Raw genomic sequence first — 19,200 nt, 5'->3', positions numbered from 1 at the left:
CCTAATCACCGAACTAGTCACCCTTCATTTTATCCTCTGCCTCCAACAGCACCTGCCTGATCCAAACAACCTCTGTTGGTTTCTACATTTTTTTAAAACTTGAACCTATATTGCTGCCTCCCCCTCCCTGGCTCCTCACCAAGTCCAGAGTCAAGTCCAGAGTTTTACTGCACAGCACAAAGCCCTCTGGCATCTTGTCTTTAGAGACCTGTCTGGCTCATCGCTAAGCTCCTGAAACTCCTGCCCCTCCGGCCATCTTGTGCTCTGCATTTCCTGAACGTGGGCTGGGCACAGCTCACTGGTGCCAACATTGCCTCAGCTTTGTAGGATATACTGTCCCCCTGAGACCTTATTACTTTCTAGCCCATGAAACATGTCACAGAAACAACTCAAGCCAGGAGTCCACAGCAGGGGTGAGACTGGGGTCACAGGGAACATTTGCTGTCCATCTTAGAGTCCTTCCCCCAATACTCCTTCAAGCTAACCCTCACTTAGGGCCCATTTTAACATGCAAAAGGCGAGATCTGAAAAGGTCAAAGGGCCATAAGGAGGGCCTGTTCCCTCCCTTGGCCTGCACTGTCTCCGTTGTCACTCTACCCTAGGGAGACAGAATTTATTTGTAAGGAAGAACATGGGTGAAAGTGAAATTGACAATGAGAATCTTTCAAAGAAAACCAAAATTGCAACAAACTAATCAGTCATGTGAAGAAACAACATTAGTGCTAAAGTTTTTCATTTTCCCTTTAAGAACATGTATGCTTTTAAACAGCACCTTGGTAGAGTCCTTTTTTTTCTTGGAAGGCCATTATACATCTGTGTTGTTTCATAACATCTGACCTCACAGTCACAGGAACAAATACACAGTCAAGTACCCAGTTCAGAGTATACTGTACATCAGAAGAACACAAAATGCCAAAAGGGGAGCCCCTGACAGGGCCACCGAGTCTCTTCCTAACAGTCGGCTCCAGAGTGCCTGATGCTGACGGGATTGCAGCACAAGCAGCCGGCAGCAGTTCAGACACAGCACGGCGCCTGGTTAGCCGGGATCAAGAAATGCGACTCTAAAAGCAAATACCTGGCTCAACCCCCTCTACTCCCCAAATTACTCTTTGACCTTTGATAAAGCATCTCTTCTCTTAGCTTTCAGAAAAAGAGAGGATTCGAAAAATAATCTTTCAGCAATAAAAACTGAAAGAATGACTGTCCTTGTAGTTTTTTGTTTGTTTTTTCTGTCAGGAGTGTTAGGGGAGCGTTAACTACCAGGTATAGCCTAGAAGGTCATGAACTTAAGAGCAGGGTTCTGACCCCCAAGCTTCCACCACTTACTACTTTTCCTCCTCAAAATGTAGGAATCCTGTCCACCTAAAAAAGGGGAAATCAGCATTCAAGTGAAATGCTTGTTGAGCTCATGATCTCTGAAAATAAATTGTCTTTCCATTACACTCTTTCACTCCATGTTCCTATTTAGACCATCACACAGTGACAAGGCAAAGCGCAGCAAAAGCCCACAGCCCCTGTCGCAGCCTGCCCATTACAGTGCTGGGCAACACTGAACTTCTTAGGCCTTGGTTTTCCCATCTGTTGAAGAGGCGGTTATGTCCGATGACTTCCCAGGGCCTTCCTGACTCAGACAATATTCTTACCCAAAAAGCATCTTCACCATTTCTCTGACTTTTTTTTTTTAAAGATTTATTTATTTATTCCTACAGAAACAGGGTGCAGGCCAGAGGTACAAGGGATGGTGAGAAGCTTCACCAGAGACAGAGTGTGGAGCAGAACAGGCAGATCTATGAAGTACACTGATGAGGGGAGCAGCAGGCAAGAAAGGAGAGGTCTGCTGCACCGTATGGGTCACCTCCCTGGCAGGGTATCGAACTTGTGCTGAAGTGGCTGTAGCCAGCTTGGCAGTGCTGCGCTTCAACTGTTGCATCACCAGGGAGGGCCCTTTCTTTTTAAAGATCTTTATTTCTTTATGCATACAAGAGCTGGGGTGTAAGCCAGAGGTGTGGGAGGGTGACAGGATTCACCAGAGACAGAATGGGGAGCAGAACAGACAGAGCCACTGAAATACTCTGTTCAGGGTGGGCACTGCAAGAGACAGGAGAGGTCTGCTGTGCCATTGGGTCAATTCCCTGGCCGGGAATTGAACTTATGCTGCAGTAGCTGCAAATCACCTCATAGTGCTGAGATTCAACCACATGTACCACCAAGGAGGCCCCATTTCTCTGACTTCTGATGGGAAGTTCTGCTCTGAAGTGGGGGTTCTGGCAGCCTACGTGCAAATCCCAACTCTGGCACTTTTGGGTCAGCAAATTAGTACCTATTTCTCTGTCTCCTCAATGGCATAGTGGAAAATATAATAATTTTTCTGAGGATTGTACAGATTTAAGTACTCAGAGCAGAGTTGGTTCAATAAATGTGAGTATGTGAATTGTTACTTTTCTAATTTCAATTGTCATCAACACTAGCACTATTACTATCAAACTTTGGTTAAGTAAGAGCAGGGATCCCAGCAAAACAGATCACCTCAGACAAAGCACTGATTAGAACACGGGGAAGCCATAGCTTGACTACAAAGGCACAGGGCTACAGTTGCTCTATAGCGGACAGCAGTGTTCTCGGTACACACGACACTGACCCAGAGTTACTCAGGTTGGTGCACAGCAGCAATGCTCTAAGAAGAAGCATCTACTCTAAGATCTACTCTAAATCCACATCACAAAGACATGGATAATACATATAACGATGCGCCTTTAAAATAGAAAGAAAAAATTAAAACACAGTGTCTTTATTCTTACCTTGAATTCTTTAATTCCAGTAAAAATACTGACAGATGAAAAGTCAGTTTCTCCATTTGGTTTGCAGTCAGTCACAATTTCAATGACCTTATCCAACGCCACCTTCATGCGGTCAAATACACCTTCTTTGTTGTTATGGGCTGATTCACAATTGGGATGCCTGAGACACGTCTTCAAAAACAATTGAAACATTTTTCAAGATTTGGTCCATATCACTATACATAAAATCTTACACAGAACATGTCATGCTAATAAAAATGGTTCTTTACCAAAATCTCCTGGGTCCCTGGCTCACCCAGCTGTTCTCCTCACTAAAAGCGGAAGCAGGATGAGTAAAAAGCGATAGCAAGGTTAAGTGAAACAGGCAGAGTGCAAAACTACAGACGTTGATAAGTTTACTTAAAATTTTGGAAATAAAAACAACACCTCCATAACACATCATGATTAAAACGTTTTTAAAGTGTTAACTTACATGTGTGAGAACTAAAAAAGAACGAGGTAAAATGAACCAACATTGTATGATGATGGGTGAATTTTTGACTTTTAAAACATGATGTAAGTGAAAACTTCAAAGACGTAGATACAAACATAAAAGAAGACCTGCTACACCTACTACGTGGACGCCAGTGAATTTTGTTTGGGGCGCTTCACTGATGTAGCCTAAGGTAAATATTCAGAGTAGAAAAGGCAGTTAGAAACACACCGCTAATGAGATGTTTACTCTTCACTGGTGATCTACACCAATCTGTCGGCTGACTGCTGTTCGGTATGACAAGCTCTTGACTGACAATCACGCAGAAAAGGCATTAGAGTTACGGATTTGCAGAGTAAATAAACAAAGGCAGACTTAATGCTCCATGGTTACTTAACAGATTCGAACATGCCCAGCTTTTTCTAGGGCGGATGTGCCGGCTCCCCCAGAACACAGGCCCCATCCCCACTTCCAATGCTACTGCAGCCTACATGCCAACTTAGCACTCCCATCTTTTTTATAAATGAAAACTCTGTAAATCAGATGCATTTTAGCATCTAATTTATAGTTCAGTACAACAAAAACTGTCTTACCTTTGAAGCTGTGAGAAGCATCATTGTACACTTTTCAAGAACTGCTCTAGCGGCTGCCATTTTTGCCTTTTTCTTTTCATCTTTCAAATCCTACAAATGAAGTAAAATGATTGAGCAGTTTAAGATTGGATAAACAATCCAATTTCTTTTTTTTTTTAAAGATGTATTTATTTATTCATACAGAACTGGGGTACAGGCCAGAGATGCGGAGGGTGAGAGGATTCACCAGAGACAGAGTGGGCAGCAGAACAGGCAGATCAACGAAGTACACTGCTGAGGGAAGCAACGGGCGGGTCAGGAGAGGTCTGCCACGCCATGTGGTCACCTCCGGGGCAGGCGGGAATCGAACTCATGAGGAAGTGGCTTTAGTTTCTCAGTGCAGTGCTTTAACCCGCTGCGCCACCAGGGAGGGCCAACAATCCAATTTCTTAAAAAATCATTTATGCAAAAATAACAATTGGGGAATATCATTTAAAGATGATTTTAAAAACAGCAGAGTACAGTTTTATAAAATGTTAGGACTTTGATCAAAATGCAGCCACATAATAGACTTGGAAGAAACTAGTGCCCTTAATAAACATACAGAGCCAGGAACTGGGACCTGGGGAGACCGCCACACTCTGGGGGCCTGTCACAGGCCATATTCTAAGGCCCGTGTCTATCCACGTCCCTAACCAGAAACAAACATCTTGTACATTAGAAAGTGACTTATTCATTGGCTATTAATTTCTTCAAAACAGATGCTTAGAAGTCAACTCCTTCAGAGATCAGGTCTGACTAATCCCATCCAAGTGCTTACTTGCCTCAAATGCAATTTTATTTGTCTTAATCATAACCAACTGGCTGCTCTGAAATGTTCTTAAGTTGTTTCCAGGGTATGTCATTTTCTTCAATTGGATGGTGAACTCTTAAGGAAACACTGCTTGTTTTATATTAAATGAAGATTTACTTTTAAAAAAATACAGCATTTATTTAATTATGCTTTTATTCCTATCTTGATCTTTCAGTTATGATCTTCTTCTTCTTCTTTTTTATGGTTCCCCTAATTTTTTTTAAATTAACATTGGTTTTACAATGATGTTTGCTGTTTAGAGTTACAGGCTCTGCCTCTTCAGGTGTTGTCGCCACCCCTCAGCTGCCTCCCAACCACCCACAGTCCACCACCCTCATCTGTCTGCTGTGCTCTTTCCCTGCCACTTTGTTCTTGCCCCTCATCCTTCCCCTCTGGTAGCCTCAGTTCTCCATTCAAATTTCTATGATTTGTTATTAGTTTGGCTTTATCTGATCCTTTGATTTCTCTATATTCCACCAATAAATGACACCATCAGATATTTGACTTATTTCACTCAGCATTATCCTTTCCAACTTCACCCTTGTCTCAAATGGCAGGAGTTTCATTTTTAATAGGTGAGTAGTATTCCATGGTGTACCTATACTGCATCTTCCCATTCTACTCATCTGTTGTTTTGCTAAACAAATAAAATGCAAATCATTGTCAAACTTTAAGTCTTTGTTAATTGTGAGAAAAGACTTTTCACTCAATTCACCAATGGAAAAGGACTGATATGACAGGTAAAAATTTTAAATAAATTTCAAATTTTGGAAATTTTAAAAAAATTTCAAATTTCAGTGCTCATCAATAAAGTTTTATTGGAACACAGTCATGTTCATTTGTTTACCTATTATTTAGGGCACTTTACCAACAATGGCAGAATTGAATGCTTTTGACAGAAACCACATGACTCAGAAAGTATAAAATAGTTATCATTTGGTCTTTTATTGAAAATGTCTGTTGAACTCTGATCCTTGGCTGTAACCAGGAATGTTTTCAATGAGCACCTAAAACACAGTCACTGCCAATCAACACTGGGCTTGCATTATTACTGCTAATCTAATGTAGAATGATTACAGAAAGAAATAATGGCAGAAAAACAAACAATAAATTAAGAAACAATAATAAAAGAAATTAACAACAGAATATTCTAAGAATATATATGATGACAAATTATTTGCCTAACTTTGGTTAAAGAGTCTAATGGAACATTTCATAAAGAGGAAGTACTTGAGCTAAACCTTGAAGGCAAGCATGACCTTTCCCAGTGTGTGTGGTGGGAACTGCTGATATGCAAAAAAATTGACATACAGATCTACTCACTTTTTCCTGGCTCTTTTTTTTAATGCTGGGTGTAGACCAGAGGTGTGGGGGAGTAATGGGTAAAAGGATTCACCAGAGATAAGAGTGGGGAGCAGAACAGGCAGATCTACTGAAACACACTCCTGAGGGGGCCAGTGGGCAAGAACTAACCCAAAGGATTACAAAGATCATACCTCCATTGTAATTAAAAAGTAAACATATATTTCAAGATTCTTAAATGTAAATACATACATTTTGTCTATCTCCAGTTAGATGTGCAAACTCCACCATTTCATTTCCAAATTGACTGAATATCTGGACAAACTCTTGAAAGCTATTCACTTTCTCCAGTCTTTCCATAGTTGCAAGGACCTGCAAAATAGACATTATCTTTATTAGCATGTGTAGATGTGAAATAGACTGAGGCTGTTAATGCTAAATAGAAAGAAGGAAAAACAGAAACTTGAAATTTTAGGTGAAAGCAAAGAAGGATTCAGAGAACAGACATAGAAAGAGGGAAACCAGGTAGGAAGGTTCAAAGGTTAGGAACTTTTAAGCTACGATTTATTTTTAGTATAAGGAGACATGAGCTTACTTGATAATTAAAGGAAGAAGAGTAAAAGAAATAACTAAATATATGAGAAGCCTGTGGTGAAATCTGGAGAAGGGAGGAATGAAAAAGACAAAGTAAGAGAAGTGGGAAGGGGCTGAGGATAGATAAAAGAAGACACACAAGATTTAAGATTCAGTGCACCATTCTTAGGAAAGTGGAAGGAAGTCCATCTGTAGAGTGCGAATTTACATGCAGGAAAACAGTTTGGGTCAGTCAGAAACTGACATGAAGCGCTGGGCAGCCAGGGGTGACAGTGTGAACCTGTAGTGAGCCAGCAGGCAATGTGGTGTGTCTTCTTGACATCAGAAATAAAGTAAACAGAAGCGAAACACATTTTCAAATACTTTTCTCTAAAATAACAGTGCTGGATTAGATTTTTGTCATTGCAAGATAGGTAAAGAAAACACAGATATCCTGTGTTGACTTATTTTTAATGAGGATATGATGGGTGTTGGCATGTTAACCTGCCCTGGCAGTGCAGGAAGCGTGGGTGACGAGCACGGATAAGGCAGATCGCCACCACCTCGCCGGACCGCCCTGTTTCAGAGGGGAAGGGTTTTTCCTGTCCGTTAGCACTGCCCAATCCACCGCTCCCATTTCTTATTCTCTTAAATATACACTTTTAGATTTACTTGTCAGGTATTTCTGTCATCAAGCCCTGCTGGACAAGTCCCTCCCGGGTTGATTGCCACCCTGCGTTCTTAGGGAGGAACCCAGGGAATCAGCGAACGCCCACGTCCCCGGCTTGCCAGGAGCATCAGCTGCGGACTGGCAATGTGCTCTGGTGGCATTCAGGCTTCGCTCTAGAGACTTTGCATACGGACATTTTCTAAGTGTGGGGAACTGGCTGATAGTTTTGTTTTTTTTTTCAAGAGTTTATAGTTACTCTCTGATTTGGGGAACAAAAGGTTCTTAGAAGTTCAGCATTTTTATCACATCCATTCTCATGGCACATCCATTCTCACGCTGTTCAGCTTGATTTCAGAATTTATACACATGAAGAACTTTTACCAATTTGCCTCTGCAAGTAGATAACGGTTTTCTGGAAAGGTATATTATTTGCATCCAAAAAGTCTGGCCCATGATTTAGGAATTACAGGTATGGAAGAAACACCACTTTAAAACTACAGACAATTAGAGTAACATAAACAATTAAAATAGACAACCATTACTGAGTGACCCATCATTAACCTAAGAAACTGCGTGGGCAACCATGGAAAATGTTAAGTATAGAAACCCTGAAAAGCAATACCTTATTTCTTGATGTGATTATCTGCTTAATGACTACCCGGTCTGCCAGCAACAACACTTTTGTCACTGAAGAAAGAAGCAATCTTGCAGCCTTTATTACACCTGTTTTGTCTGTAAAAATTGTGATCTGGCCATCTGTTTCTGGATGATTCAAGCTGCTCACATCTGTAAGAGCTGCAATTGTTTCTCCTAGTAAGACAGGCAAGGGGACAAAGTTAAATTGGGAATAAGACACATTTAAACTTAAATCCTCACTTTTCTCTATCTTGAAGGTAAAATGCTACATGAGTAGAAATGATTCTGGAGTCTTATTTCAGGAACAGGAAACCACTTTTCCATGAGGAACATGGAAAGTATCATATAAGGCTCTCTAGTGACAAAATCATCATATATTCTTAAGAATCGTGATGAATCTAAATCTTCACTAAATCTAAAAAATATTACAGGGCCCCTCTGGGGGCCTGAGAGCTAAGTCTCAACGCTATCACCACTATGGCCCAAGTTCGATCCCAACCAGGAAGTTAAAACATATAGGATGCAGCAGACCTCTCCTCTCCCGCCTGCTGAATGCCCGCAGCAGTGTATTTCAGTAAATCCACCTGTTTTGCTCCTCACTCTGTCTCTGGCAAATCCTCTCACCCCCTGCCCCTCTAGCCTACATTCTAGTTCTTCTACACCAAAAAATTAAAATTATAGCATCTGTGTACAATGGTATATAGCAAACTACATTGCCGTATAAGTCTCCTGCTCTACAAGTCAGAAAACCTAAGAAAAACCTAAAACAGAACAATAAACCAGCAATAAGAACTTAGCTTAGAGGCATTTGGGGTGAGGGGTGGGCAGAGGAGGGAGGTGGGAGCTCATTGCCTGTTCTATAACCCGAAGCCCCTTGGGTTTTTATGGTCACAGGGAAAGAAGACAAGCTCTGGGCCCCAGTGGGAGGCATACTCAATGTAAAGGGGACCTAGAAGAATCATATGTAAGGAAAGAAAAAAATAAAATAAGCAAGGTCATGCGTAGGTCAGCCTAAGCTCTGGGTAGGGAAACAAAACAAAGGAAAACTGTCCCTCTTAAGAAGTCAAATCAGGGGCCTCCCTGGTGGTGAAAGGGGTTAAAGCACAGTATGTGCAGCCACTGCAGCACTAGTTTGATCCTCAGCAAGGAAGCTGACCCACATGGCACAGCAGATCTCTGCCATCTCACACACTGCTTCCCCTCAGCAGTGTATTTCAGTCAACCTGCCTGTTCTGCTCCCCACTCTGTCTCTGGTGAATCCTCTCACCCCTGCACCACTGGCCTGTGCCCCAGTTCTTGTGTGCATAAATAAAACAAATCTTTAAAAAAAAAAAAAAGAATTCAAACCACAGGCCAACCCTCACTGAGAACCTGATGTTTACATTTAAGACTTCTTATGATGCCCAGCATAAACTAGTCTAGCAAATGAACTTTCAACCTTCTTGAAAATAATTTTCTTCATCATCGCTATTAAAACCTTATGGTTTCTGCAAAAGCAATTATCCATCGATAAAACAAGATAAATATTTGTTTACCTCAAACGTGAAACCGATCTGGAGTTTTTTCCAAATCTTACTGTTTATCATAGAATAGTTTAGAAATAATTTTTTTTAAGATTTATTTATTTACTCATATGGAACTGGTGAGAGGATTCACCAGAGACAGAGTGGGAAGCAGAACAGGCAGATCGACGAAGAACACTGCTGAGAGGAGCAGCGGGCAGGTCAGGAGAGGTCTGCTGCACCATGTGGTCACCTCAGGGGCAGGCGGGAATTGAACTCATGCGGAAGTGGCTTTAGCTTCCTAGTGCTGTGCTTTAACCTGCTGCGCCACCAGGGAGGGTCCAGAAATAAAATTTTAATGATCTTGCAATATTTAAGATAACTTTTTTAAAAAAAAAAATTTAAGATAACTTTTTAAGTGTTGCGTAAATCTGTGTACATGTGAATTGATTTTCTCACAGAAACCTAATGTCACTACTATTGCATATACCCAATAATATACCAGCTCACATACAGGTTGGGGAGTTTGTAAAAAAAAAAAAAAAAAGTCTGAATTTTAATGGACAGACCACAGGGTTCAATATAACAAAAGTCAGGATTTATGTACCATGGAAAGAACTAACATTCCACTCACAGATGAAGTCTGTGGTAGCCAGTAGCCAAGACAGCTCCCCACTCTCTAATCCTAGAACCTGCATCCCCACGTCTCCCCTCCACACCAGGTCAGGGTTGGTGGGGCACAAGTGACTATAAGTCACTTTCAAGATGAGGTCATTATGGACACTATGACAGTTGTCCTGTTGCTCTCTTTCTCTCTGACAGAAGCCTGCTCACAAATTATAAATAACTGAGAGGCAAAGTTGGAGGGAGTTTAAGGAGTGACCCTAGAGCCCCATCGAGTCCTCAGATACCTGCAGGCCCAGCCAACACCTTGCCAGCAACCTCAGGGAGACACCAAAGGAAAAACAACCTGTTAAAATGGTTCCCTGATACCTAGCCTCAGACATGTGAGGTAATGGTTGTTGTTGATTTTTTTTTTAAGTTGCTACATTTGGGTTAATTTGTCACAATGAAAGGTAACTACAGTAAAGTTTATATGGAAAAATATACAGGAAAAAAAGGAGGTTTAAACCAAGCCTAATGCATGCAGAAAAGGGCAGGAAGAAAAATAACAGTTTGCATTCTATCAGCAACAGCTAAAAGGATTAAAATGTTTCCTCTGCACTTGGGTAAAATGTCACTTCTCCCTGCAGTTTTCCATCAGCAGAGATACTACATATGAGCCTGCACAGATGGCATTATTTAACCTTGCCTTTTCTGACTAAACCTCAGGCATTTAACTCATAAGTACACGGAAAGGTAATATTTAGAGAACTCCACCAATGTCGTCAGAAGGCCCTTTAATGACATAAAGTTGTTTAAAATGTAGACTGTTCAGATAGATAGATCTCTGAAAAAGTCTTCAGGCTATCTTAGAGGTTCACAATCACCATTTTTAATTTGTTGTAGTAGTTAACCAGTGTTGTATCTTATTGCAAAGACCCAAAGTCAGTCAAACAACAATATTCACAGACCTCAATAGAAAATATAAAGCTTAACTATTAGCCAAGTAAAAAGTTAAAGCACATGCAAAAGTTCATCACAGGGAAGGAAAAGTAAAATACAATTATGACCACTCATACTTATATGAAGCAACTTTCTGTATGCCAGATGCCTTTTATCACATCTCTAAAACACTAACATGGTCCTTATGCTAGAGGTCAGAAAGCTGAGGCTTGAAAAACATTGAAAAGTTTGCCTAATATCACACTGCTAAGCAAGTGGAATTGGAATTGAAATCCACATGGTCTGACTCCAAAGCCCTAGATCACTAATCACCACTTTATATTATTTCCCTCAAAAGAATACTAATTGTCCAGAGGAAAAAGATATTACTAAGGGCTGAGTGGGCTAGAAGCATTACAGGAGTGATCTGCGTTCAGTCCATTTACTGAAATTTACTATTCTTTCTTTCTCAAAGGACTACAAGAGAAAGTTCTCAAGAAGGGAAAGGCAATTCAGAAGAGAAAAGGAGGTACTGGAGTCCAGGATCTCACAGCCACAGTCTCCCAGCACGGTCTCAGCCAACCCCACCAGCAGAGAGCTCCAGTCTACTAGAGTGGGGTCACACCCCCTTTCCTCACAGAACACACAGCCAATAAGGAGAGGGGCACTCAAGTGCCCTTTCATTGCAAACCCCCTTCTCCTGCTTTAGTGAAGGGTGGTTCTAGGAAGGAATAATATGAAGAGCATCTCCACACTCGCAATGAATTGTTTCATTGCATTATATAATGTCTGCTGTAGAAAGTCCCACATGGTAATTTAGTGCCAGGGAAAATAATGGCTCTACTCTTGAAAAGCTGGTTTGTTTCCCTCCAACAATGAGAACTGCATAACCCTTTCTTTCCCACATTTTTGTCTTAGCTTCTAGGAAATCCAAAGATAAATTTCATGCCTAGTTGGAGTAACAAAGTTGGCCAAAGTTTTGTATATTTATTTTCATCTCCCATTTTAATGAGATTATTGCACATAGACATTTTACTTAAAGAAAACTGTTGCAAATATTTATAAAATGTAAGAAAATAGGGCCTCCCTGGTGGCCTAGGAGTTAAGTCTCAGTACTACTATGGCCACAGCCTGAGTTTGATCCCTGGCCAAGGAGCTGACCCACATGGCTCAGCAGACATCTCCTGTCTCACCTGCTGCTTTCCTCAGCAGTTTTGTTTCCATAAGCTGCCTGTTCTGCTGTCCACTCTGTCTCTGCGGGCTCCTCTCAACAACCCTCCCAATATACACCCCTCTGGCCTGCACCCCAATTCTACACAAAAGTAAATAAAATCTTCAAAAGTAAATAAATAGAAAATAAAATATAATAAAATATAGTTTATGAAACTATGGCTGTCCCCCTTACCCACATAAAATCTCTATCCCAGTGAATAGCTAGAAAGCCAAGAGCCAACCCAGAATCCTCCCTTTTGTTTAATCAGTAACCAAGTGCTATCCACTTAACCATCTTAATGAGGATTTTGTGTACCTTCCTGCTCTCTAGATTCCTATGACTCTGCCTTGGTTTAGCCTGGTTTATTGTAAAAAGCTTCCATAATAGTTTCTCTGCTTTTAGTCTCAACTTTCTCAGTCAACTCTCATTCGTTCAATACCTCCATAATTAACTAGAATAGACTTCTACACAAAACTATATGTCTTCCATCTGGTCAAAAGTCCTCTATCTGTTATCTATAGCATAACACCTGACGTCATTCATACAACATAAAGACCATGATGTGACTGAACCCTTCATATTTACTTGGCTATACCTTATATTCACATTTACTTGGCTATACTTTACCCTTGTGATGACCCTTCAAATACACCTGGCTCCATGTTGCCCATTTCAACCAACAGCACTGCCATTTACCCAGCTGCTCATACTCCAAACCTTTTAGTCATATCCTATGTTCAAAATATCAACAAATCCTACCACTTTTGACTTGACATTATCTGCAAATACAATTACTTTCACCACCCCAAATGCTATCAACCTTATCCAAGTCACCATCATCTATCACCTGGGCCACCACAACAACCTCCTACCTGGTCTCTCATTTTCCCTCATACCTCCAGAGACTGATACACTATATGAAGCCACCAGCCATTCTTTTGAATGACAAATAAGATTATGTCATCACTTTAAACAAACTACCCTCTAAAACCCCAAAAAACTTAGAACAATAGCCCAAAGTTCCTATCTTTTCCTAAAAGATCAGATCCAATTTTGCTCTTCTTACCAAAAATACCCTTCCCCTAGATATTTGGATAGCTGGGCCTCACTGCATTGCAGACTCTGTCCAAATGTTACTTCCTTAGAGGAACTTCCTGAATCTCTATCTCAGCACTTTCTCAACTAGGAGTTTTTTTGACTCCACAAACATTTCACAATGTTTGGAGACATTTTTGGTTTCACAAGGGGGGTTGGGGGGAAGAGGAGATCTAGAGGCATCTAATAGGTATTAATAATAGCTTTTTAATGATTAATTAGCATGGTGATCTAAAAATAAAAGACACTGCAGATTCTATGAAACTCTACCATGCACAAGAAAGTTTCCCAACTCCAACAAAGAATTATTAACAAAGAATTGACCCTAAAAGGTCAATAGCACAAAACCTCATTAACTCTGTCCTCCCTAACATATACTGTCATTAGTATGATAATACTTTCTTTAGGATAACTACCACTCCCTGACATTACTCACTCATTCATACATTCATTTATTCAAGGCTTTGCTCTAGAGGGGCCTCTATCTCCTTAACTAGAATACAAGTTCCATGAGGATAGACTGTTGACTGACTTGCACATTCACTGTCTGTATGTCCTAGAAGAAAGCATGGCACATAGCTAGCACTTTGTAACTATTTACTGGGAGAATAAATGGATAAGTGATACTTCAACAAATCTGAAATATTTGTAGGCATCAAATATGCCAGGTTCACTCAGGCTTCTGTGTCATCACCTAAAAAGAACTGTGGGACACTGTGAAGTTTGACGTCAGTATTATTTATCTGCTGTAAAGGGCAAGCGCATGCTTATCTTTATTCCCACTTCTTGCGTAGTGGCAAGAGCTGTATGCTTCTGGAGTGCAGAGTGCAGGGAAGCACACACCCCTCTCTATCTGCCACATTTCGATGACTGCTGCCAATGCTGGTAGTCTCCTGCCTTGCTTAATGAAAGAGTTCGGTGTTTCAGATTTAGGACTTGACCCAAGAGAAGTTCAACAATCTGGGAAGCTAGTCCAGGCCCTTACTATCCTAAACAATTGGAATCGTAAGACTAAAAGTACAGTATATATCTTGGCTCAAATTCAAATAGTCATTTGCCCTCATATCCAAAGCAGTTCAATTGACATGAAGAGGTTTCAATATCAGTGTGCACATACCTGCTTGCTTGGCTTCAACACAGGCAATATTTATTTCTTCTTTCAAATCCCGGTTTTCATTGGCTATCGCTTCCCCTACTTTAACAAATCTCCCAACTGCCAAGTTGACAGCTTGTCCTACACGCTGAATTGCTTGTAGAGTTTTGTCAGACTTTTTGGTATTATCTTTATGATTAATAAGTGTGGTGATCTAAAAATAAAAGAAATTTGTTTAAATTTTATATCAAGACCTTTTTTAAAGTACTTATTTATTTATGCATATAAGTACTGGGTGTAGGTCAGACATGTAGGGGGAATACCCCTCCACTCTGTATTTAGACACAGTGGGGACCAGAACAGGCAGATCTACTGAAATACACTGCTGAATGGACCTTTTTGTAAATAAACCTTTTATTATCTTTTTTGTGTGAGCCTGCAGTTAAGTCTCAGAAGTTCCCTTTATGCACACAGGTGAGGACCCACCCATTTCACACTGGGGTAGCCCTGTGACACTTTCTTGTACACTAAGTCCTAATATCACTGATAGTTTCTTGGGAAGTGGGACTTGAAGTGAAATGTCATACAACAAAAGCAAATCCTTGAAAAATATTTTTTGTTGATTTTTGCCCAGGATATTTTTTTTCTTCATCAAAATTATAACAAGTGGTTATCTGACAACCTGCCATAGTGTCTTCATCTGGCTTTGGCATCAGGATAATGCTGGTCAAGGTTATACTTTCAAATATTACCCAGAATGCCTCACAAAATCCCAGCAAAATAGCATGCTAAAATACTAATGTACAAGTAGTACTAATATCCTCGTTTTACAAATGAGGAAACCTCACACTACAACTGTACACACATTCTTCACTGTAAAGAAAATGGACAATGAAGAAATCCGTGAGTTTAGACCTAACTCCAGATATTCTGACCAAGAGCCCAGCCTCCTACCCACTTAGTCATGCTGCCTTCTTGGCCTCTGTTAGAGGGTTACATTCAAATACTGTGCTGCACACAGCACTCGGCCTATAAGCATGCACAGGCAGATTATACTTATCTCTCTAATTTAATCCTTAGATATTAGTAGAGGTAAGAAAACTAGGACTAAACAAAATCAAGTACGTGGCTCACATAGCCAGTTAAGTGGCCAAGTTTATCTGATGACAAGGTCATTTTAGAACTCTTCCTTTAATGAAGATTTTCAATCATCCGAGGCAAAGAATTGCTATTGGCGAATTTTGAGGATGACTAAGGTTTGTGTGGCTGGCAAGCAAGGAAACAAATATGAATCCTATTCAAGCCAGCTTAATCCCTCTCCACACTTCACAGACCTTAGGAGTTCTGAGCGCCACCCGGAGACAAGAGCTGTTGCCCACTACCTGCTATTTAAAGGAGTGCCTTGAAAGAGACTCTGGTTTTGAAAATGAGTTTAAGTTGTATGTATTAGTTCTTAACCTATATTCAGTTTTAAAATTTCACTTATAAAGAAAAGATAGGGCAGTATAGGCTAATGTAGCAATGATTGTTCCTTTCTGGAACACACGTTTTGCTTTCCCACAAGCATTCTCCCTGGTGCATAATTAGGCGTGGCTGTCTTCCTTTTACTCAAAGCAATTTGGAAGACATTCAATACAAATACAGGTATGTCTTTAAAACTGACATTTAGAGGACCCAAGTCAAATTCTAAAATTCTATATTAAACCGTCTACTTATATCCTATGACTTTCTTTGAGCTTTTTAAAAGGCAGGCTCAAAAATGACAGAGGTTGATTGTTTAAAAAGATGGGAAATTTTTTTAAAGCTTAAAGAAACAACCCATAATAACACGATACTGCACATATTTTGGCACAATTCTTTTCAGTATTATTTTTGTGGTATACATACTCAAACGTACCTTTACTAAATTGAGATCAAATTTCAATTTCCCTATCAAAAAATAAAACTGGCTAACATTTAACATGAAGCACAACAGTAGCAGCCTATCTACCTATCCATATTTTGCATGTATTAGTTAATTAATACATGAAATTAAATGAAATTAATTAATTTCATTTAAGCTTACATCTACAAGCAGAGATGCTATTACTACCCTCATTTTACAGATAAAGAACCTGAAATTTGAAGAGGTGAGGAATTTGCCCAAAGTCACAAAACAAGTAAGTTGTGTATGCTCTTAATCAGTGTTGCTTCTTTTCCTCAGAAAATGTGCCAAATAAAATTTTAGCAAAAATAAATTGGAAGCACGGCCTGCAGTTGCCCTGACAGCCTAGAAGATGCCTGAGTGATTGGGGATAGCAGACAGGGAAGGCACCATCCCACGGGAAGAAGATCTGATATATGGGGCTCCGCTGTGGAATAAAAGAGTAAGAATGAACACTTACCTGATAAGGTCTAGCAAAGGGTATCAAAAAGTAACAACCTCCAGCAAATTGTGTCCTAACAATTAAGAACATGAATGCTGATAAGCTTGAGTTCTGGCTCTGACATGAGACTATGTGGCAAGTTATCTCAACTTTCTGTGACTCAGTGTTCTCATCTGTAAAAGCAGGGCCAATAATAGCACTCATCTTGCCAGGAGACAAGAAATCAAGTGAAGATGAGGAAGGGGAGAAAATGGTAGTGACCTAGATAAAAGAACAAAGGCTTAATGCCCTGGGACCTGAAGGATAAGGGAACCATCCAGGACAGAGACTGTCTCTGGCTCTGGAATTCATCAGTAAACCCCTTGAAACAGTAGATAAAAAATCTGCTTATCAGCTCCAGAAACCAATATGGAAAAAAACACATCAAATGAAGAGGGGTGCTTTAGGATCCTCCATGGTGACACAATAGGTTAAAGTGCAAATTATGAAAATGTCCACAGCCACTGCAGCAGGAGTTCAATTCCCAGCCAGGGAGGTGACCCACATGGTGCAGCAGACCTCTCCTGTCTTACCCACTGCTCCCCTCGGCAGTGTATTTCAGTAGATCCACCTGTCCCGCTCCCCACTCTGTTTCTGGTGAATCCTCTCACCCTCCCACACCTCTGGCCTATGCCCCAGATCTTGTATGCATAAATAGATCCTTAAAAAGAGAGAGGTGCTTCAAAATAGGTACCTACTTTACCATTTTATTGTTTGAATTATGTGTTTTACCTTTGCAATGAAAAACACCTAACAAATGTGCTTCAGTAAAAGAAGACCACCAGTGTCTTCTACTTATTGCCAAATTAGAGAGACAACACTCCTGAAAAGTTTCTAGGACAATGCACGAGCAATGGGAAGAGGAGGTGAGCTGCCTCAGAGCTTTAAAGAATCGCGAGTGAAGTACATCTGTCACAGACAGGAAATGATTAGTGGGTGGTAGAACAAATTCCACATGAGGGTGGAGCCGTGTGGCAAATGTCCCTCTTCCCTTCTTTGAATAAAAACAGTCTAAGACTGGGAATGGGAATTTTGACAGGAAGAATAAAGCCATTATTAAGAAGGTAGAAAGTTGCTTCCAGAAAATAGTTTGAGTCTTAGTCCAGGGTTTTAGTGTTTTGGTTTGTTTTTAAGATTTATTTATTTGTGCATACAGAACTGGGGTACAGGCCAGAGGTGCAGGGTCGGTAAGAGGATTTTACCAGAGACAGAGTGGGGAGCAGAACAGGCCGACTGATGAAGCACACACTGCTGAGAGGAGCCACGGGCGGGTCAGGAGAGGTCTGCCACGCCACGTGGATCACCTCTGGGGCAGGCGGGAATCCAACTCATGCGGAAGTGGCTTTAGCTTCTTGGTGCTGTGCTTTAACCCGCTGCGCCACCGGGGAGGTTCCTAGCCCAGGGTTTTTTTAAAAATGGAACGAATTAAAAGTATATAACAAACAAGTGCAAATAACATATATGCTTAACAGTATAAAAAAATGGAAAGACATATGCAGCCATCACCAACCTGAAGAGAATTTTGACAATTCATGGGCCATACGCATAGCCTCCTCTTTTTCCAGCAACCCCCTCCTTTGCCCCAGAAGAAAGCACATTCCAGGTTTTGTGCTCATCACTCCTGTATCACAGCTATTGCACATGTCATATCCATAAATAATATTTTGCTTTGTCTGTGTTTGAACCCTTAATACTTTTTTTTGCTCAACATTGTTTTTGAGATTCATCCACATTGATAATTATTGCTGTAGTTCATTCATTTCACCACTGCTTAGGATCTCATTGCATGAACACAGCACAAGTTAAACACTGTACTGTTACAAGACATTTTGGTAGTTTCCATGGGGGCAGTTATAAGTAAGGAGACTGCCAGCATTCCAATTCATGCCTCTAACACATCTGCAGGTTTTCTAGGGGTATAGATTTAGGCATGGGGTTGCTGGGCCATTGGGAATATTCACCTACAACTAGAATAGACTGTGTCTAACTATGTCCTGCAGCAGCTGGACAGCTGCTGTTGCCATCAGTGCCACATTTCCTGCCAACACTGTTCTCATTGTGGTTGGAACTTGTGTTCCATTGTCGTTGGAACTGATTTCTGATGAAGTCAAAGAACTTTTTTAGCCATCTACCTCCTTTTCTGTGAGATGACTATTTTACAATCTTAAGGAGTAATCTTATTTTTCACTCACTGGAGACCTTTATTCTGGGCACTACCAATCATTGGCTGGTTATTTGTGATGCAGTCAGAGTCTCCCACTCCATGATTTAACTCTCTCCATTTTGATGAACAGAGGTGCATCATTTTAATGGAGTCAAATTTATCAATCTTTGCTTAGAGTTTGTACTTTTTTTTTTAAAGATTTATTTATTTATTCATTCAGAACTGGGGTACAGGCTGGAGATGCGGAGGGTGAGAGGTTTCACCAGAGGCAGAGTGGGGAGCAGAACAGGCAGATCAACGAAGTACA

The 19,200-nt window shown here is 40.6% G+C and overlaps 1 protein-coding gene across 2 annotated transcripts in view; it reads right to left on the bottom strand.

Annotated features, from left to right (window-relative positions):
* The window catches only part of CTNNAL1 (catenin (cadherin-associated protein), alpha-like 1), a 48,940-nt gene that overhangs the window by 25,129 nt on the left and 4,611 nt on the right, over nt 1-19,200 (bottom strand). For both annotated transcript variants that reach the window (XM_004677961.2, XM_012721549.1), the window contains exons 2-6: nt 14,349-14,538; nt 7,863-8,050; nt 6,250-6,369; nt 3,864-3,953; nt 2,799-2,969 (exon numbers count right to left, since the gene is read on the bottom strand). In XM_004677961.2, the coding sequence (XP_004678018.1) occupies nt 2,799-2,969; nt 3,864-3,953; nt 6,250-6,369; nt 7,863-8,050; nt 14,349-14,538 (759 nt within the window). The remainder of the gene's footprint in view (nt 1-2,798; nt 2,970-3,863; nt 3,954-6,249; nt 6,370-7,862; nt 8,051-14,348; nt 14,539-19,200) is intronic.

Source organism: Condylura cristata, unplaced genomic scaffold (assembly GCF_000260355.1).
Source record: "Condylura cristata isolate star-nosed mole 26May11 unplaced genomic scaffold, ConCri1.0 scaffold00006, whole genome shotgun sequence".
Lineage (NCBI taxonomy): Eukaryota > Metazoa > Chordata > Mammalia > Eulipotyphla > Talpidae > Condylura > Condylura cristata.
This window is presented reverse-complemented; position numbering and strand designations above follow the sequence as displayed.